General features: G+C 39.4%; 1 protein-coding gene across 5 annotated transcripts in view; it reads left to right on the forward strand.

Moving 5' to 3' along the window:
- Positions 1-1,960: 1,960 nt before the first annotated feature.
- Positions 1,961-21,628, forward strand: part of RPN2 (ribophorin II) — a 53,399-nt gene continuing 33,731 nt past the window's right edge. For 2 of the 5 annotated variants that reach the window (XM_043984048.1, XM_043984047.1), the window contains exons 1-4: positions 1,964-2,272; positions 9,737-9,927; positions 18,480-18,575; positions 19,403-19,578. In XM_043984048.1, coding sequence (XP_043839983.1) covers positions 2,248-2,272; positions 9,737-9,927; positions 18,480-18,575; positions 19,403-19,578 — 488 coding nt within the window. In that variant the 5' untranslated portion in view covers positions 1,964-2,247. Of the gene's footprint in view, positions 2,273-9,736; positions 9,928-18,479; positions 18,576-19,402; positions 19,579-21,628 lie in introns of all 5 variants that reach the window. The other 3 variants (XM_043984045.1, XM_043984046.1, XM_043984049.1) reach the window with 3 other exon arrangements.

A 21,628-nucleotide genomic window follows, 5' to 3' on the forward strand; every position in this document is an offset into this window, starting at 1 on the left:
AAATGAGAAAACTGCCCAGAACTTCTGAACACATAAAATGAAATACCAATTCAAAAAATTCACAAATCACTTCCAGAAATTAAAAAAAACAAAAACAGGGCTGCTAGGTGTCAGAGTGGATAAAATACTGGCCCTGGATTCAGGAGGACTTGTGTTCAAATCCTGCCTCAGAAACTTGACACTTACTGGCTGTGTGATCCTGGGCAAGTCACATAACCCTCACTGTCCCACAAAAAACCAAAAACAACCAAAGAATGCAATTTCCAAGACATAGGGTGGTTAAATTTAACAATTCAATTCAGAAACAAGAAGTTCTGCAAATGCCCAGGAGTGAGACATTAAAATACGGTGAAAATAAAATATGAATATTATATATATAAATAGATAGATAAATAGGAGGCAGCTAGATGGCTCAGTGGATAGAGTGCTGGACCTGGAGTCAAAAACACCTCAATTCAAATTCAACCTCAGACATTTACTAGCGCCTGTGACCCTGGCAAGTCACTTAACCTCTGTTTGTCTTAACCCACAGGAGAAGGAAATGGCAGAACACTCCAGTATCTTTCCCAAGAAAACAGTCCATGGGGCCATGAAGAATCAGGCACAACTGAATCAGCTGAACAACAACAATATAGAGAAATATGTATAAAACTGACATTTACATAGCACTTTAAGTTTTACAAAACACTATATATGCATGATCTTATTTGAACTTCAAAATAAACCTGAGAAATCAATTATCTCCATTTTGGAGCTAAAATGGGGAAACTGAGGCTCAAAGAGATTAAATGATTTGCTTGGGATCACAGAGCCGGTTAAGTGTAAGAGGAAGGAATTTGTACACATATTCCTTAAGTCCAGTGTTTTATTCATTAAGCCTCCAAAGAGTTAGCTTGATCCCTGGATAAAGAAACAATATTTCCTCAACCCCAAATTGGAAAATGTTGTCTGAAAAAGAGTCTTCCACGAGCAAAGTCTTTAAAAAGCACATTTTCTTTACTCGAAATTGGGACTGGTCTGTAAACATATTAAAATTGTAGTGGCAGCCTAGTAGGCCTAGGTCCACTTAGGGATACTCTGTCCATGAGAAATAATACAGTTGATCAGCTTGCTGGGGTCAGTTAGAAGGTACTCTTTCCTTGGAAAAGCAAAGCAGTTAATTAACCAGAGAGTGGTTAGTCAGATAACGGAGGAAGTTGGGCGCCTTGAAATTTATAGGAGCCTAATTGGGCCAGATGTACCTGCTACGTGATCAGGACCAGGTAGTGACAATAATCTTAAATTAGGAATATGACATATTTACTGTTTCATGTATCCCACTCCCCAATAGCTAGCATCCTCATTCCCCAAACAGCTGTAACTTTTCAGTCCTAAGTCTGTCCCCCCCCCACCCCCTTCTTTCCTCTATAAAACTATCACCTTCTCCTTTGTTCGTAGAGGAACATGCCATAAATCTGATCTTTCACTCTCTTTGAGCAGAGTGGTGCAATTGGAAGAACCTAGGTCTTGAAAGCTAAGGAGCAGCAATTGCGAAGAGTTCGCTCCTACATTTTACTAGGCGTGTGACGTTTAAGACTCAGTATTCTCATCTATAAAATGGAAAGAACAGTCCTTGTAGCAACTCCTTCCCAGTGGGTGGAGTCCTAGGGGAAACGCTAATATGCAATAAATGGTTTCCATTTCTATATGGCTTTGAGGTTTGCAAAGCTGAGGAGCAAGAGAGTTGTGGTGCGTCAAGCAATTAAAATTATTAGAGTTACATAGCTGCTTTCCCAAATGAATATGCCAAAATTTCGAGCTTCCTCATTCCTCTCCCCGCTTCTTCCCAGCCAAAGCCTACTGTCTCTTTAAAATGAGCTATGGGAAGGCTGATGAATGACAAGGCAACTGGCCAATCAGCAGAAGCCCCGTTTCTGGTCCGGATTCCGCCTTTCTAGCCGTTTTCCTGAACCACCGGGAGCTTAACGGTTGCTACGCGGACTATTCCATGCAGGCTCTACTCTTGGGGGTGAACGGGACTCGACGCACAGACTGTGTAGGCATTTCAGGACCCTTCCCGTAATATTCACATCACAGCTTTACGAAGATGTCTAAGAGATTTTGATTGGGGATTAACAACCTGTTATTGGTGCCCATTCTCGGGAGAAGATACTCTTGCATAGCCTGTCCACCTCCGCCGTTTAGTTGGAACCACTTTCTTGGGCGGAAGTCTGCGGCGCGCCAGATCCTGGGCTGGAGCTCGGAGAAATGGCGGTCCCGGGTGAGGCGTTGGGTATGGCCCTGGCTTGATCTTGGGGAGGGGACCCGCGAGGTCCTTGTCTCCCAAAAGGGAGACGGTGGAAGCCGAATGCGCCCTGCACTTGAGCAGGAAAGGCGTGTTCTCCCTCCCTTGCGGAACAGGGTCATCTGCACGTTCCGGTTTCGCAGGGGAGGGCAGGGAGGAGGGGAGGGGAGGGAGAGATTCTCAGGGACTTTACGGGTCCCCGAGCGGCCCAACCCCAGCGGGACGTCCTCCTGTTGGGGGTGCGTGGGGGCGGGGAGGGCTCCGCAGCGAGGCGGGGGGGGGGGGGGAAGGGGGACGTGCTGGCTTTAACCTAGGGTGGGGAATTGGAGAAAAGGTGATGTAGCAAATGTGTTTGGGCCTCGGGCAGCGTCAGGGAAAGTAGCCTCGTGCTCCTGGTGGGAATGGGAATTCATGTTTCGATGGCGATTTTAGGTTAGAGAAACATTACTCGAAGCAGCCCTGTAGGAAGCTGGGAAGTAGGGAGTGTTAGTGTTAATTAACCCCACTTGAGGAAACTGAGGCCCAAAGAAGTGAAATGATTTGCCAAGCAGGAGTAGGAAGAGTCGGAGGCTCAGATGGTACCTGGAAAGTTGTTGGCTAAAAATGCTTGAGTTCATTCATTCCATCAGCAAACCTTTATTTCTTTCATTCATTCGATCAGTCAACGTGTATTAAACGCTTAGTGTGTGCCTGGCACTGTGCTAAGTGCTGGGGATACACTGAGGCAAAAAACAGCTCCTGCCCTCAAGGAGCTTACAATCTGATAAGAATTCCAGGGCTTGCTGTGCTGCCAGGATCCAGTCTTTAGACCCCAGGAGAGAAGAACATAAGAGGCTGTCTAGTCCAACCCTCTCGTTTTGCAGATTGGGAAACTGAGGTCCAGGGAAAGTAAATGACTTGTCCATGGTCACATGTGTAGTACTAGGAATGGAATGGAACTTTGACAGAGTTGATCACTCTCTTCTCCTAGATTCCATTTTCTCTCTGGATTTTTTTGACACCTCTCTCTCCTGGTTCTTCTCCTACCCATCTGACTGCTCCTTCTCAGTCTCTTTTGCTGGATCTTCATCTTGGCCATGCCCACTAACTAAGGAGAGATGGTGTCCCACAGAACTCTGACCTGGGCCCTCCTTTTTTTCTCTCTCTGCTATCTCCTTTGGTGTTCTCATCAGTTCCCATAGATTCAGTTAGCATTTTTTTGTTAATGATTCTCACATCTACTTATGAACCTTAATCTCTCTGCTGACCTCCAGACTCACATCTCCATCTGCTTATTGGATTATCTTGAACTTGATGTCCTGTAGGCATCTTACACCCAACATGTCCAAAGCTTAACTCATTATCTTTCACTCTAAATCTTCCCTCCTTCCAAACTTCCCTATTTCTGTCAATGGTACCACCATCTTCCCAGTCACCAAGACTAACAACCAAGGAATCATCCTCAAAGCCTCTCTCTCAGTTCCCATATCCGTTCTGTTGCCAAATCCTATCTATCATACCTTCATAACATCTCTTATACATGCCCCCTTCTCTCCACTGCCCTGGTGCAGGCCTTTATCATCTCACACCTGGACTGTTGAAATAGCCTTCTGGTTGTCGGCTGGCCACACATCTTCCCATTCCAGTGCATCTTTCACTCAACTGTCAAAGTGATCTTCCTAAAGTGCAGATCTACTCATGGCAGGCTACTCAATAAATTCTAATGACTCACTATCACCTTCAGGATGAAGTATTATAATAATAATAGCTTGCATTGATATAGTTCCTACTGCCTTCCAGGTCCTGTGCCCAAAAACAACCCTGGAAGTAGGTGCTATTATTAATCTTCATTTTATAATTGAGAACATGGCAGCAGATGGGTTAAGTTACTTGCCCAAGGTCACATAGTACTTGAGGTCAGATTTGAACTGGAGTCTTCCTGACTCCAAGCTCCATCACTGTCCAGTGCTTCATTTGATTGCCTCTAGCCTTATAAAACCCCCTCTGGCATTCAAAGCCATTGATAATCATATCCTGCTTGTTCAGTCTTCTTAAACTTTATACTCCCCAAGAACCTGGGATAGTGGTCTCTTTGCTGTACCTTTAGGAAGACACTCTATATCCCAATTGGGCATTTTTACTGGCTATCCCTCCATGCCTGGAACAGTCCGTTCTCATCTCTGTTTCCTGGCTTCTTTCAATTCCTGGCTAAGATTCCACCTTTACAAGAAGTCTTTCCCAATCTCTCAGTTTTCCCCTCTACTGATTAGTTCCAATTTATCCTGTATATAATTTGTTTCTATGTTGCTGTTTGTATGTTGTCTCCCCCAAATAGACTGAGCTCCTTGAGAGCTGGGGGCTGTCTTTTCTGTTTCTTTGTATCTCTGGTGTTCAGCACTGTGCCTGGTTATGAAGTTGGGACTTAATGGATGTTTGTTGACTGACTGTATTTGAATCTAAGTGCTCTGCCTCAAGTCAGTGAGTGCTTTTCTAGTATACCACTCCATCAGATAAAAAAATGAAACTCTCTGCCTTGAGGGAGTTTAATAAAATCTAACACATAGCATAGAGTAGTGGCCTGGAAGGGATGCTACAGGGGATCACTGTATTGTGAGTTCAGCCATCTGACAGGAGTTTGTTATACTCTTTCCAATAACAGTGGTAATGTTGCTTTGATTTTTGTTACTTGAGCCTAAGATGGAAATAGGCAGCTAGGTGGCTCAGTGGATGGAACTCTAGGCCTGGAATCAGGAAATTTCATCTTCCTGAGATCAAATCTGGCTTTAGACATTTATTATCTGTGTGACCCTGGGCAAGTCACTTAACCCTGTTTGCCTCGGTTTCCTCATCTGTAAAATAACCTGGAGAAGAAAATGGCAAACCACTCCAGTATCTTTGCCAAGAAAACTGCAAATGGTGTCATGAAGAGTTGGACATAACTGAACCACAACAACCACATAGATGAAAGGATTTAGAGGGATCATTATTGAAGGATTTGGAAATATCCTGACCTAGAAGATAGAATGGTGTACTTTGGAGTCAGAAAGACCAAGGTTTGAATCTTGCTTTACACTTACTGTGTATGATCCTGAGGAAATCACTTAAGCTTTCTGAGCCTATTTTCTTAGAAACAAATAAGATAATGTATGTAAAATGTTTTATAAACCTGAAAGCCCATTGTAAAGATCAGATCCATACATTCTTTTACCCTCTCATTTCACTGAGGAAGAAATTAAGGCCCAAGAGAAGTGTGATGGCTAAACACTACATAGGGAATAACACTTGTTATTTATGTAGTTTATGAAGTATTTTGACATTCTTTGTTTGATCCTTATAATACCCAAATATTATCTCCATTTTACAGCTGAGGAAATTGAGGTACAGAGAGGTCACACAGCCAGTATGTAGCAGAATTGGAATTCAAACCCAGGCTTTCTGTTACCCATTCCACTGTGTCATTGAGTCCTAGGTTTAGAGCTGGAATTGATTTTAAGAGGTTACTGAAACAACTTCATTTACAAGTAAGGAAACCGAGTCTTAGAGAGGATGACTGATTGTCTAAAGTCACATGAGTAGTAAATAGCAGATCTGGGGTTGCAACCTAGGTTCTGTAACTTCAGTTCTAGTCTTTCCACCAGATCATCTTGCTTTTCATCATACATTCCCTTCTCTCTTAAATAGAAGCTTACATGGTATTTTAGATCCTCCCTGTGGTTGGCTCCATTGCCAATATCTATTAAGCATCTGCTATATACAGAACACTATGTTAGGGTGTAGGAGGGGTGTTTCTACATTCCCTGGCCTCATGCAGTATCCCTGGCAGCTTAGTCTATTAGTGATATATGATTTATACACAGATAATATATACAGTATTATAACACAATGTGCTAAATGAAGTTGGCAGGGTGGGGAAGGAGATTGTTCAGCCCTGAAGAGGACAGTGTCAGGGGAAGTTTCCTGGCAGATTAATTATTTAAGTTGTGCTTTAAAAGATGGGTAGGAATTTAATGAGAGTTGGTATTCCAGGCATAGGGAACAATGAGCAAAATTATGGAGACTGGAATAAGTAGGGACTATGAATAATCCATTTTGGCTAATGCTAGAATACTCAAAGGAGAGAACTAGAGGGTAATGCCAGATTGGAGAGCCTTGCACATCAGGCAAAGAAATTTCAGTTTTATCTGGAAGACAAGGAGAGAGTCAGGGATGGGTTATGAATACGTCTGTGCACATAGAAAACTGGTCTGGCAGCAGCATGATAGTATAGATTGGAAGGCAGATAGTGGAAAAGGGAAGACTCTATGGGAATAGGCTTGGCAGTTCTAATTTCTTCTCAGTTGTTGATTTGTGAAGACTAACACAATATCTCTTACATAGCACACATTCTATAGGTATTTGCTGAGTACAGTTTTATTTCATTTAACTTATTAAGCAAATATTTATGCAGGACCATCCAAGGGCAAGATTCATTGCTAGGTGCTATGGGGAATGGAAAAATGAGTGAGCCTTGGTGCTTGCTCTTTGAGAGCTTATGGTCTAGTAATGGGGAGGACACAAGTACCCCAATAACTAATCTTTTTTTTTTTTTTTTTGGTAGGGCAGTGGGGGTTAAGTGACTTGCTCAAGGTCACACAGCTAGTAAGTGTCAAGTGTCTGAGGCCAGATTTGAACTCAGGTCCTCCTGAATCCAAGGCCGGTGCTTTATCCCCTGAGCCACATAGCTGCCCCCCCCCATAACTAATCTTTAAGATAGAATGCTATAAGTGATAACAGTTACTATTGGGGTTAGAAGAGGGAATTGTGGATGCGGTTACATTTAAACTGGTCCATGAAGGACCAATGGAATTTCAAAAGTAATAATAGTTTACATCTATAAACACTTTATATTTCTGATCTTATTTGCCTTCTGCAACAACTGCAAGTAATAATGTAAGTTTTATCTCTGTTTTACAGATGAGGAAGTAGGCTCAGAGAGGTTAAGTAACTTGCCTAACATCACAAAGCTAGTAAGTGATGGGGCCAGGACTCCAACCTACCTGGAGGAGGTAGGGAGGGGGCTGTGGAAAAGGATATTCTAGGTGGAGGAATCCCCATGAACAAAGGAATAGAGGAGGTCAGAGTCATGTTCAGGGAATGACTCTTGGTGTAGTTTGGGTGAACTAGGAATTCTTTTTTTTTTTTTAATAAACTTGTTTGTTTATGGTTTGGGGTTCCAATTTTTATCCCTCTTTCCCTCCCTCCCCTTTCCCCTTTTAAGCCGGCAAACAATCAGATATGGGTTATACATGTATGATTATGTAAAACATTATGAACTACGAATTCTAACACCTGAGGCAGATTGTTTTGGGAGTGGAGTCTGGGACATATTTGCTTTTGGGAGTGGTTGAAGTAGTAGTCTAGAAATAGGTCGTGGGATTTGAGGTTGAAGAACTGAGAGGCCAAGGTAAATAAAGACAAAGATATGAGACTGAATTGGGTACTGAATTTATTGCAGAAGAGAGTGACCTCTCCTTCCCTTCTGTTCATGGATAACAAGAATCTGGACAAAATGAAGAAAACTTTAAAGGAGGTCTAGTTACAGAGTGATAGTGACAGAGGGTCTGAAAGTGGCGACGTGAAGTAAGAAGTATGCCAAATTTTACTCCAGGCCGTATGTTTTTTTTAAAATTTATTTTAGTGAGGCAATTGGGGTTAAGTGACTTGCCCAGGGTCACACAGCTAGTAAGTGTTAAGTGTCTGAGGCCAGATTTGAACTCAGGTACTCCTGACTCCAGGGCCAGTGCTCTATCCACTGCACCATCTAGCTGCCCCTAAGTAGTATTTATCTTTTTTTCCCCTTAGGTGAGGCAATTGGGGTTAAGTGACTTTCCCAGGGTCACACAGCTAGTAAGTGTCAAGTGTCTGAGGTCGGATTTGAACTCAGGTCCTCCTGACTCCAGGACCAGTGCTCTATCCACTGTGCCACCTAGCTGCCCCACTCCAGGCCATATGTGTTCAAGTAAGAGTAGAGCAGCCAGCTTTGCCCAGGGTGCCTAGAAATGTGATATCTTTAGAAGAAAACTAGGTTTAAGTGAAATGGGAACCACAGATGAGAAGGTAAGAAAGGGAGAGATCTAGAATGAGAGAAGTTTGTTAACAATGGAGAAGCATTTCATGGGGCACAGTGGAAAGGGAGGGCAAAGGCTGAATTGGAAAGGAATGGGTTTAGTGCTATGCCTAGGGCATATGTAGTAAGTACTTAATTAATGCTTATTGGTTGATTAAGAAGTTATCAGGGGGAAAAAATTAAAAAACAAGCAAAAAAAAAGAAGTTATCAGGGGAAAGGAGATTTTCACCCAGACAAAAGGTGCTTTCGAATCACAGAGATCTGAGAAAAACAGCAAGAATTTGCTAGCCATAGTGCATGGAGAATACCAAGTGTAGAGATACTAAATTGGCCCAAGGCTCTAATTAAAATGATGTTCAAATGCCCCTGCAGGTCATGACTGAGGTGATACTCCCTTAGTTGATTGGAGTAGTTCTCTAGGTAGCATGGTGTGTGTGTGTCTAGATTGTTTAAATGGAGACTTACCATCTGTTACTATAGTCACTGATAAAACAGTTCTTTTTTTTTGTGTCCAATGTGAGGGAAACCAGAGGAAGGGTGTAAGGCAACTTTTGCCTTCCAAGAAGTTTTCAGCTGGGGAAGATGCTGGACAGCGCTAGTGAGAACCATCCATGCTGATCTTGGCCATCATGTATGGCCAAGTTTTCTAGTCAAGACAGTGTTACAGGGCCCAATTTTCTCCCTTTTTTTTCTTTTTTGATAGGGGTAGTAACTTTTTTCCCCAATGGAAAAGCAGCCTAAGAGTGGGATGTGATGGCCATGACACCCTGGATGTTAGCAGCCCCAGGACAGTAGGGAGGAGAGAGACACCTCAGATAAGCATTCTGGTTCCTACTCTAGGATATGTGAAAAGGGAGTTTATGAGAGCTGAGGCTAGAAATCTTTCTTTTCCCTCAATTATGTAGATATTTTATATAAAGTTCATTCTCTTAACCATATGTCCTAGCTACTTCTACCACTTCATTTGTGTAAGTGAAAAGCCTTGGCTCTTTGTCCTTCTTTGCACTCTAGCATTAAATTGTAATCAAGATTTTTTTTCTGGGGAGACTGGAAATCTATGGTGGACTCTTACTACCAGTCTGTTATTGAGGAGCCATGAGGATTTTTTACCAGAGACTGTCATGATCAGAGGGCATTAGGACAATCTTTGTTATTTGGGAACAGTTAACTTTCCTCCCCATAAGAATACATACTCTAAAAAAAACCAAGATACTCTCCACAAAAATTCTCCCATACCTATCTTGTATAATCATAGTAGTTATAAATGTCAGCAGTCTTTTCTGGGTTATCAGTAACTCTAAATGACATCAGAATAGAATGCAACTTATTTAATAGTCATTATTAAAATAAACACATTTCCCCCCAGGTTCCAACACCATCTTATTCTTGGCCCTAACAATCACAATCATCCAGGCCCTAACACCCAGCCACTACCTCACTCAGCGTGATGTTGAACGATTGAAATCCTCTTTGAATCAGCCATTCTCAGATTTGGAAACTGCTTTCTACTCCATCGTGGGACTCAGCAAGCTTGGTGCACAAGTGTCTGACGTAAAGGTGAGCTTAAGACTTTGGTTTTCCTAATAGTTTTTAAAACCTCCTACATTGCTATCTCCACTTCTTTTACTTGAGGGTTATTTTTTGTTGTTGTTGTTTTTTTCCATATTTTTCTCAAGCTTAAATAAAGGACATCAAGAGCTAATTGAGTTCAAATATTTTTATTTCAATGCAGTAAGTATTAAGTGGCTGTTTCATGCTTGCTATTATGCACTGTGGGACATGAAGAGTATGTGATGTACCTCCAGAAGCTTATAGTGTAGTTGGAGAGGCAAAACATCAACACCTAGGAGAATTACTGATAATACAAGGCAATAGAAGGTAATTGCCAAATGAGCAGATACTAAGGGAATACCTTGGATTCAGTCTTCTGAGAAGAGAAGGAGATCACAGTGGAGCTAGTGTGATCTAGGAAGGTGGCACAGAAGAGTTGGAATTTGAGCTGGGCTTGGAAGGATCTGTAGGATTCAGAAAGGTGGAGTGAGAGCATTCCAGGTGAGAGATCACATAAGCAAAGGAAACATCCAAAGTATGGTAAATAGTAAGTAAATGAATATGACTACAGTAACAAGTTCATTCCCAAAGGTCCTAGAGAGCAGAACCAGTGAAGGATTTTAGGAACTCTGGAAGGAATAATCCACCAATATTCTGATAATTACAGGGTTATGGCATGTTTCCTTTATTGATAATACATAGCTACATGGAAGAGAACCAATATAAATTTCAAGTCTTGTCTGGATAGCAAGTACCTCTCAACAGGTAGAGCAAAATGAAACCTTTTGAAATCTTGGGGAAACAATCAAAAGATGGGAATCACAGAGCTTAACATTTTAGAAGATTAAGGAGTCTAAAGAACTGCTCACAAAATTTTATGGACTCATTCAAAAACACTTGAGGCTTAGAAAATTCTATGGGAGACTCCAGAGTATTCAGAAAAAAGTAAAATGCTAAAAGATAATGGTTTTTAAAAAATTATATAAGCTAGTAGTACAAGCCTTTTATTCTGTTTAGAGGCAACAAGATTCCCCTTAGTTTCTTCAAGTTAGCCTTCATAGTAATATCAAGCTTTCTAAAAGCACAGCAGATACGCTAGACAGACCTAGAGTCCTAATCCCACATTCCCCACTTTTTGTGCATAAGGGAAATAAATCAATCTAAATGTCAGAACCTACATTTCCAGTTATAGGCAAATGATCCTCATAGAGAGGTCAAGAACCACGAGGCAGAACTCATGTCTTTGGGAGGGATTACAAATAATGGTTACTTTGTGAAATGCAAAGGAGAAACCAGTGACCATGGGCTAAGATGATAACACAGGTAAAGAATGTGAAGATGTCTCAAACATTCCAAGCTTCCCAAAGTCTAGCCAGTGGTTTCTCTCTTTATTTGGGGGTCATCATGATTATTTCTAAGGTTCTCAGGGGAGGGAGAAATGTAGATACAGCTTTACCAACCCTTCTTTGCTAATTAGAACATCTAGTCTGTCTAATCTGTATTATTCAGGGATTTGGAACAGAGCAGGATTTCCCCCATCCTATGAAAAGGGCCATGCCTAGCAGAGTAGACATTTTAAGTTTTTCACAAGCTGTTACAACATTAAACTTTTGTTGCATCTGGTTCTGAAAGTAACAGACTTTTTTAGGTATATAAAGTCAAGATTCCTTTAACCCTGTTTGATTTTGGGGTAAAGTTTTGCAAACTATTTTTGAAACAGCTGATTTATATATCATTACCTCATATCATTCAAGGGTTGAAATACCAGAGCTTGTTTGTGGTCTGATAGGTGGAAGACCTTCAGTTCATTTGTTGGTCAGGGTTACCTTTTCACAGCCTTTACAGAACTGACACTCTGACCTTCTCAGCAATCAATAGTTTAGAGATATGCCATTTAGCAGTTCCCCTTTGGTAACCCTTTGCATATTCCTCTCATAGGGTGAATTGCTAATTTATCAGTAAGCATTTATGAAGTACCTTCCATGTGCTAAGCATTGTGGAAATAGTGACAAAAAAGCAGAACTGTTCTATACTCAGAGAGCTTGCATTATAACAAGAGAGACAGCATGTTCATATATAGGTATTTACGAGATACATACAAAGTACATACCAAGATAACCTTGGAGATTAAGGAACGAGCTAAGGCTATATGCAGAAGGTGGTGCTTGGCTTGAGTCTTGAAGGGAGTCAGCAATCACTAGAGTTCAATTAAGAAGGAAAGGTGATACCAGCAATGGGAAACAGCCAGTGAAAATGCAGTGAGAAAGGAAATGGGAAGGCTGGCAAGTAAACCAGTATGGCTAGACTGTAGTGTGTGTAAACCAAGTAAGATGTATGATTTCAAAGGTAGGAAGAGGCCAGGTTGTGGGGCACTTTAAATGCCAAACAAAGGAGTTTATATTTAATTCCAGAGGTAATAGGGGACCCCCTAGAGTTTATCCAGTAGAGCTGGTAACCTGTGCTTTTGGAAAGTCACTTTGACATATCTGAAGGATGGATTAGAATGGGGAGAGACTTGAAGGAGGAGACCTGTTAGGCTATTGCAATAAGTTATGACTTACAAAAACCAATAAAGGTCTGAATTATGGTTGTGACTATGTGATTAGAGAAAAGGAGGCTTTTGGAAGAGATTTTGTGGTGATGGAAATGACAAGATTTGGCATCTTTGGATATGTTTCCCCAGTCAAAGTGAGATCATAGGCTTATAAGTAAATCAGTTTATAATCCCAAGAAATTCCATCTCTTCCACTGCTTACAATTAAAGTAAGATGTAAAGTTGCATCTACATTAGCTGTTTGTTTACAGGTATGCCATATACTGCCATTAAGATTAATTTAGTAGACTGCAGATTTCCAGGGAACAAAATCCCAGAGTTATCACAGTTTAATAACATTCTGTAACTTAAAGGTTCTTGTGAACAGTACTATTTTCAAGCTCTGCTCTTTGTGTTCTTAAAATTGGCTCTGCCTGCTCTTAATAGAATCTGATCTGATTTGAATGAATTCAGTATCAAATTCATGTTAGTAAATTGTTGTAAAGCACCATTTTCCCTTGGATGGGTGAGAATAAACAAGACACAGATACCATTAGGCATTTTATATAGAAAGGCTAATGCACAAATGTATAAATCTTTTGGTTATTATTAATCTGATGTTTTAAAGTCAAAACCCAGCCTTTCAGCTCCTATGTTTAGAATACCTCTAAATATTTATTTTTCATTTCAGTTGATTTTAGGCTTAAAATTTATGACTTTAATTTTACATTTAGGCTGAAAATGCATGGAAATGTTTGAGCCCCCAGAGCTTTGTTTTTGTTTAGTTGCTTTTCAGTCATGTCTGACTCTTTATGACCTCTTTTGGGGTTTTCTTGGCAGAGATAATGGTTTGCCTTTTCCATCTCCACCTCATTTTACAGATGAGGAAACTGAGGCAAAGAATGTTAAGTGACTTGCCCAGGGCCACAGAGCTAGGAAGTGTCTGAAGTCATTTTCCTGACTTCAGGCCAATACTCTTTTCACTGCACCTTTCACATAGTTAATCATTTCTGTTATTTGTTCTTTGACTCCATAATTTTTTAGAATATATCGTTAAGTCTCCATTTAGGTCTACATATTTTGTTTGTGCTCCCAAACCTGAGTACTATTTTTATTGTGTTATATACATCACAATGTAGGTTTCGTTCCAAAATATTAACTGCACAGCTTTATAATAGTTACCAAAATTATGATAGAATATCTAGCAACAGAATAAGACAATCTTATTAACAATTAAAAAGTGATATAATAATAACATAAAACAGAATTTATTGCCAATTATCCATTAATATTAGTCCAGTTGAATGCCTTTTTCAATTATCTATATGATTAAAAACTCTAGGTATGTGCCTCCTGATTTCAGCATTCTGTATTGGTTGCATTCAAAACCAGACAGCCTGGATCATCAATACAATAAATAACAATTGCCCCCAACTAATCTATGACACCTGATGTAAACCTGACTTAAATCACTCAGTTCTAAGGTTATGTCATGATTTTAGCTTTCCTTTCCATATCTACACCAGGATCGCAGCATTGGTGAAATTAAGCCTGGAAATAATTAGTAATCTCCCTAACTTCTTGAAAAAGAATCTCTTTTTCTTTAGAGACATTCTCTTGACCTAAACAATTTCTAACAGGAAGCAGCTTTTCTGTGAATTGGGCTTTTTCCCCCTTTTATTTTGATCTACTCATTCAGTTTTCTGAACTTTTAATAGCTTGCAAATGGTTTTATTGCAAATTACTACATTTTCATTTGCATGCCTCTAACATTTTACTTTCTCTTTTAGTATCTTACCATCAGTTTCTTAACCTTAAGCTTTTCTGTTTACAAATCATGTTTATACTTTATATTGGGTTATATTTCCAAAAAAGTTTTTCTTTTAACCTAGTTCCTTTTAGAAATGACAGTTCCTGGGCAGCTAGGTGGCGCAGTGGATAAAGCACCGGCCTTGGATTCAGGAAGACCTGAGTTCAAATCCAGCCTCAGACACTTGATACTTACTAGCTGTGTGACCTTGGGCAAGTCACTTAACCTTCATTGCTCCACAAAAAAGGGGGAAAAAAAGAAATGACAGTTCCTAAACTAATTGAATTCTACTATGTCATTTATTCAGACTGATTCCTATGAATTGAAATTCCCCCCCCTCAAAAAAAAGCATTAATCTTTCAAAACAATTTCCTTTTTCTGTTGGAGAGCAAAAATTGAAGATAATAGTTACTAGGAAGAAAGGGATAACTTAACAGTATCTAATAATAATGATTCACATTGAACACATTTTGCTTTAAGATGTTAGAAATGCAGCTAACAGCTCGAATAGTGTCACGCAGCTCTCAGCTCACAGCTCAAAGAATCCAAACAGGCAGCCAAGTGTGGGTGAAGGCTTTATTCATCTTTGAAGATGAGCAGGCTTCTGAATGTACCAGAGAGTGCACTGAAATGAGGTCCCTCATCTCTGTTTATACCCACGAAGGGGGGGTCCCCTCCAACCAATCACATTACAGTATTTTACAGTTCCTTATTTACATACTATTCCACCTAGCTACATACAGCATAACAATAACAACCAATCAGATTGTATGAATAGACCAATCACAGTGCTAGAAACTAGTCAGGTGGTACCAGTCAACCAATCAGATTTTACAAACCACGATACCAGGCCATAATCCATTCTAGGCAAGAGTGCCTGCCCCTCCTTAGATCAAAACTGTGTTAACATGCATAACTTTTTTTTTTTAACATACATAACTCTTTAAGAAAGAAAACCTAAGTCGGAGTTTGACAAATCAGATTGCCCTGTTAATCGACCATTCAGATTGTGACACTAGGCCCCAACCTTATTCTGAGTAAGAATGCCCCCACTCCTTACTAAAACAGGGCTTGTGTTAACATAACCTGTCAAGAAAACAAAACCCAAGTCAGGGCTTGAATTCCTAGTCACGTGGGGATCAACTCAGTCTCCTCAAGGTGAACTCCCAGCCCAGCCCGACTCTTAAAAAACCCAGGCCCCACTCCAGGCCCTGCTTGGTACCTAAGGCCCAGGAGCACTGAGGTTCTGGGGAGCCCATTTGCCAGGCAGCTCCCTACTGGGAAGTTGGGGGTAGGGGGGAGCACAACAAAGCTGTAGGGCCTGAAACCAGACTCACTCTCTGTCTTTAGGGCTCTAAGAAGAGTCCAAATAGGGTCTTTTCTCTCAGATAGAACAAAGCATTAAACACCCTTTCTGTTTGTTCTGAGACTCAGCATCTCACTGGGTGTTTTTATTCTATATGAGATAAATGAAGTCATTTATAATACAGGGTTTGGGGTAACTACTGTATCCCACAGTCTCCATGAGAGAAAATAAAATAGTAAGGCTGGTTACAGATATTTAAATTTCTTGATTTCCAATTTGATAATTCTTAGTGATTCCAAAGAAACTCCAATATGAAATTGTTTACAAATTCAGGTTTATTTATATTCTGTACACTGATATTCAAAATATCAGACATATATTTTCTATTTCTGTAGTAATTAGTTTAGATTTCATAAATCTTAAGAACAAGTCCTTAACACAGTTTCATTTTCATAATTGATAAAATCTCTTCTACTTGTGTCACTTGATTGAACAGGTCACAAGAAGGTAGTGCCTTCTGCTCAAATTGGGAAACTTATTTTCTTTTTAAATTGACCTTGGGGCAGCTAGGTGGCGCAGTGGATAGAGCACTGGCCCTGGAGTCAGGAGGACCTGAGTTCAAATCCAGCCTCAGACACTTGACACTTACTAGCTGTGTGACCCTGGGCAAGTCACTTAACCCCAATTACCTCACCAAAAAACAACAAAACAAAACAAAACAAAATAAATTGACCTTAATTTTTATCCCTTTTCACTTAAGAGAATTAATTGTATAGACTTGAAATAGGTTTTAAAAAAACCTCTCAGCATCCAAATTCAATCCCAGAACTGTAGAGGTCCTCTGCTGAATGCTCAAAGACATTGTTTTCATGTGTATACATGGGAGAGACTCATTTACAGAGTAAGAATCTCATTCTTTGTACTGGTCTAGTACATCTGGTCTAGTTTCTGGCACATACTAACTAGGTATTTAATAGACATTTGTTGATCCAGTGAGGGTAGACTTGGAGCCCTGATTCCACAGGACTGAGCTAAAGAAAGTGCCATTTAAATAAGATGAGCATGACACCTATGTGCAGGGTAGTTTTAAAAAGGGCAGGAATTGGAGCCAGCGAGACCAATTAAGCTATTTGAACAAACCAAAGGAATAGCTCATATGTATAGGTAGTTTTAGGGTTTTCAAAATATTTTCCTCTCCTGAGCAGGGTTAATGGCAACAATGGTAATAGAAAAGAAATGGAAGCAAGAGACATTAAAAAGGATTGATTGACAGGACTTAACAGATTTATTAAATAAATGCTTGAAGGACAGAAATAGGGAAAAGTCAGGAATTTGGGGGGGAAAGGGGAGGAAAGGCACGTGTTTGGTTTTAGACATTTTAAGTTAGATTTGATGGCAAAATAAATTATCCATCAGGCAGCTAGATATGTGAGACATGCTGAGAAGAGCAGTCAGGACAACTAGAGTTGTAGGAGTAAGTTGGCTACACATATATGATCACTTTTGAGTTTGGTTCCAGTCGCCAAGATTGCATGTTTTGGTAAATATGCTAGTATTTTACAAATTGGTTAGAACTCTCATTCAGGATTTTGATATTTATATCTTACTTATCATCAACATGGAATTTATAGATTGGTTTAGAAAACAGCCTAAAAGCCCTTTTGGACTTTATTGATCATAATAAACATGCTGCTTCCTAATTATACATTCTCTTTATGAAATGTCTAGAAACTGTATTGTTAAATATATATGTGTGATAAAAGGGAATTGTACCACAGCCTCAAAACTACTGAATTTGCTGCTTAGCCAGTTGTTTGGACTGAATACATCAAATTGAGAGTTACATCCTATTTGCCTCCATTTCATTGTATAGGGGTGATTTGCCTCATTTTTCAATTCTTGCTTTTTCAACTGATGAGAAATTTTCAACCAGAATAATATTGTTTTCTTTTTGAAAACATGAAAATGCCTGCTCCAACAAAATTGCCAGGTGCACACAAGAGTTTTAGCTAAATTTATTGTGTGACATTTTTAGCAATGTTGGGAGGTAAATATGTGAATTAAAATGGAAAACAGTTATGGAAATAAAGAGTCTTGAAGAACAGTAAGAAAACTTTTCATTCTTTGTCTATCAGTTCACTGGGATTTTTCAAAGTTTAATGCTTTTGTGCCTTCTTCACAGATTTTTCTTTCTATTATAACTTAAGAAGCAACAGTTTAAACTGTGGTATCTTACGCTGCGGGAAAGAGATGTAGAGGTACTTGTTTACGTTGATAGGTACACATAAAAAATTGCATTGTATTGCTCTCAAACTTCAGATAGAAGTAATTCACATGGATCAGTTTTAGGATCTTAATAACCAGATGTTATACTCCAGGTTTTCCACAAGATGGAGACAAAGCACATGCTTTTATAGCAAACCTTGTGCATACAGGAATTTGCATGTTGCAGTAATTTGTTTCTTTTTCTCCCTATACTTAATTTACAATCTTCTATAAGGTTTTCTTATTCCCTTCCTTTCCACGATTGGCATTCTTTTTAGATATTTACTTTATTCAGAATTTTAATGGAAATTCAAGGGTTTTTTTAGACTGTTAATTGCTAAGTTGTTTTTAAATTTTGTTTCAGAATTATAGGAACATATAACTTAACAAACCAAAGTATTTAATGATGTTAATGTCTATATAAGAGCACCTCCTTAGTATTTCTAGCTTTAACTCAATCTGGGTCATGAGGTAAATAACAGTTCTATTGCATCCAGTAAAAAATAGATGATCAAGGGACAGAAACATGTATAAGTTAGCTTTTAAGTCAATGTAGAGATAATCTGTTCTACAAGATACTTGAGATTTTCCCTATCCCTGCCAAAATCACTACTTAATCTTACTCTCCTTTTTTTTTTCTTTAGCAAGCCTGTACCTTCATCAAATCCAACCTAGATCCCAACAATCTTGACTCTCTTTTCTATGCTGCACAGTCCAGCCAGGTCCTTTCAGGGTGTGAGGTAAGTCAAATCTCTTCAATCTAATGTTATAACCATTGACCTACCAAAACCTCTTTTGACATCCTTCACGTTACTGTTGGTTGAGGGAGGAATTGTTTAGGGTTTTACAAAAATAAAAGTATTGTTCTTGTTGTTTTTTCCTGGAAGTTCTTTTTATAGCATGGATGATAATTCAGTTCTGTTTAGTTTTTGCCTTTTTTTTTAAATATGAAGCTTTATTTTTTCTCCTGAATTTTGACTTTTTACTGCCTTATCTTAGAAAACAAGTAAACAACATGACTAAGATAGAAATACATTTAACATGATTGTACATGTGTAACCTATAGCAGATTCTTGCTGTCTTAAGGAGGGAGGGGGAAAATTGGAACTAAAAATCTTATAAAAATGAATGTTAAAAAAAAATGAGTGTTGAAAACTCTTTGCATGTAATTGGAAAAAATAAAATAACATTAAGTGGGGAGAAAAGAAAACGAAGTGAATAATCCTTGTAACAGTTTTTCCCCTTGTTGTTTAGGGAAACCATAATTTTCTTTTCTTTCCCACTTTTTTTCTTGAAACAAAGAGAAAGGATAAGTATATGAAAAATCCTTCCTCACTAAATTTCTAGAGTGTTTACATGCCTGAATGCAAGAGAACCGTTATGCAGAGAAAAAGGACTGTCTAAGCTAGGAATCAGAAACATTCAAATGTTGGTGTAGGTGGGTTGGCAAGCTTGATGCCTTTCCAGCTTCACTTTCCTGTGACTAGAGGGAGGAGCCACTAGCCAGATTGCCTACTTGCCAATACCTGCTCTGAAATCCTCTATGTTTCTACTAATTCTTTCATAGATTTCTATTTCCAATGAGACCAAAGATCTGCTCCATGCAGCTGTGAGTGAAGATTCATCAGTCTCCCAGATCTACCATGCAGTTGGAGCCCTCAATGGCTTTGGCCTTCCTTTGGCATCTCAAGAAGCACTCAGTGCTCTCACTGCTCGTCTTAGTAAGGAGGAAACAGTATTGGCGTGAGTCATTGTTGAGAAGCATTTTTTCAGCTCCTAATAACCTGTAAGACTGTCCCTATAACTGTGCTTAGATAGTTCAATGGATAAGTTTTGCCCTCTAGGAGGAAGAAAAATATTAAACCAAGATATGTATGGAGAATAAGATATGCAGTCAGACATAGGAAAGAGGGATAAGTTAATCTTATGGGTAAAGAATAAAAATAAGAGTGAGTATATAATTGACAATCACATCAACTTACCAAGCTTTACCAAGTATTTTCCTCACATTAATCCTGTGAGCTAGGTGTTGTTCAAGGTAAGAATTATTATCTACATTGTGTGTGGGGGTTTTTGGTGGGGTTTTTTTTGTTTGTTTTTTGGGTTTTTTGTTTTTTTGCAGGGGAATGAGGTTTAAGTGACTTGCCCCCAGGGTCACACAGCTAGTAAGTGTCAAGTGTGAGGCCGGATTTGAACTCAGGTCCTCCTTTATCCGGGGCTGGTGTTTTATCTACTGTGCCACCTAGCTGCCCCCTACGTTGTGTTTTAATTCAAAAATCTTTTTCTCTCACCTTCCCAATTTTTTCCCAACTCTGCATCTTTTATTAGCAAACATTGGAATCTTTGTCATGCTAAAAATTCAGTTTCGTTTCCCAATTGTACTGTAATAGTGATCCTTAAAGACTGTACTTCATACTGGCTCTCATGCTTTCTTTTAGTGAACTCTACCACTTCCCTTTTTTATAATAAAACATTTCAGTGGAGTTAAGTTTTCCAGAGAGCATGTTAGAATTGTTGTGAAGTTAATGGAAATCATTGAACACTGAAAACTCTTTTACCTTTTGTGTTTGTTTGTGGGGTTTTTTTGTGGGGTTTTGGGGTTTTTTTTTTGTTAGGCAATTGGGGTTAAGTGACTTGCCCAGGGTCACACAGCTGGTAAGTTGTTAAGTGTCTGAGGCTGGATTTGAACTCGGGTCCTCCTGACTCTAGGGCTGGTGCTCTATTCACTGCGCCACCTAGTTGTCCCAAAAACTCTTTTACCTTGCATTCTCTAGCAAATTGATTTTATAAATAGTGCTAGGCTAAATTCTGCTATCAGTCTGGTAACCAGAGAGCAGTGAGCTCACTCGACCACTAAATAGCTTTAGTTTTCCCCCTTTTAATCCAGAAGAGCACCATTTACATTTTCCAAGGTTTGTGTGGCCACAGAGTAGAGTAATGGATATTTTAGATGTGGAGGGGAAACTTAGAGAACATCTAATCCAGACTTCTAATTTTACAGAAGAGGAAACTGAGGCTAAGAAAGATTAAGTGACCTAATTGCCCAAATGAATGGCAAGACCAAGATTAGAACCAGGTCTCCTGACTCCTGCATCAGTGTTTTCTCTAATATTATGTTACTTCACAAAAGCAACATCTATTTATTGATTTCATACTCTGATCATAGTATCATGCTAGTATTTGTATGGCATTCAAAAATGTCAGACACAGCCAGTTTGCAGTCTAATTAAGTATATCTGAGGGGCAGCTAGGTGGCGCAGTGGATAGAGCACGGGCCCTGGAGTCAGGAGTACCTGAGTTTAAATCCGGCCTCAGACACTTAATACTTACTAGCTGTGTGACCTGGGCAAGTCACTTAACCCCAGTTGCCTCACTTTTTAAAAAAAAAAGGTATATCTGACATGCATTTGAAAACTTAAACAACAATACAATAGATGTCTTATGAGGAGAAATTACTTTGATTTGGGAGGATATCCACCCTTATCCAGATATTGGGGGAATTTCCCATGTGTTTCATAGATTTTCTAACTGGTAAAATATGTGGATATTTCTTTGAAAAATATCTAGATTTATAGCTTGCTTTCTCCTGTTCACTGTTTTGTTGTTCTTTCTAGCACAGTCTAAGGATGAAGGAAGAAAGGATAGAAGTTAAAATATAAATCATATGCTGCTATTCCTGGCCCTATCATGAAAGACTGATGTGACCTTTCCCTTCCTGAGCCTCAGTTTCCTTATTTGTAAAATTAGGGAATTGTACCATTTTGTCTCCAGGATCTCCTTTAGCATCCTGTGA

The sequence above is a fragment of the Dromiciops gliroides genome, chromosome 2 (assembly GCF_019393635.1).
Source record: "Dromiciops gliroides isolate mDroGli1 chromosome 2, mDroGli1.pri, whole genome shotgun sequence".
NCBI lineage: Eukaryota > Metazoa > Chordata > Mammalia > Microbiotheria > Microbiotheriidae > Dromiciops > Dromiciops gliroides.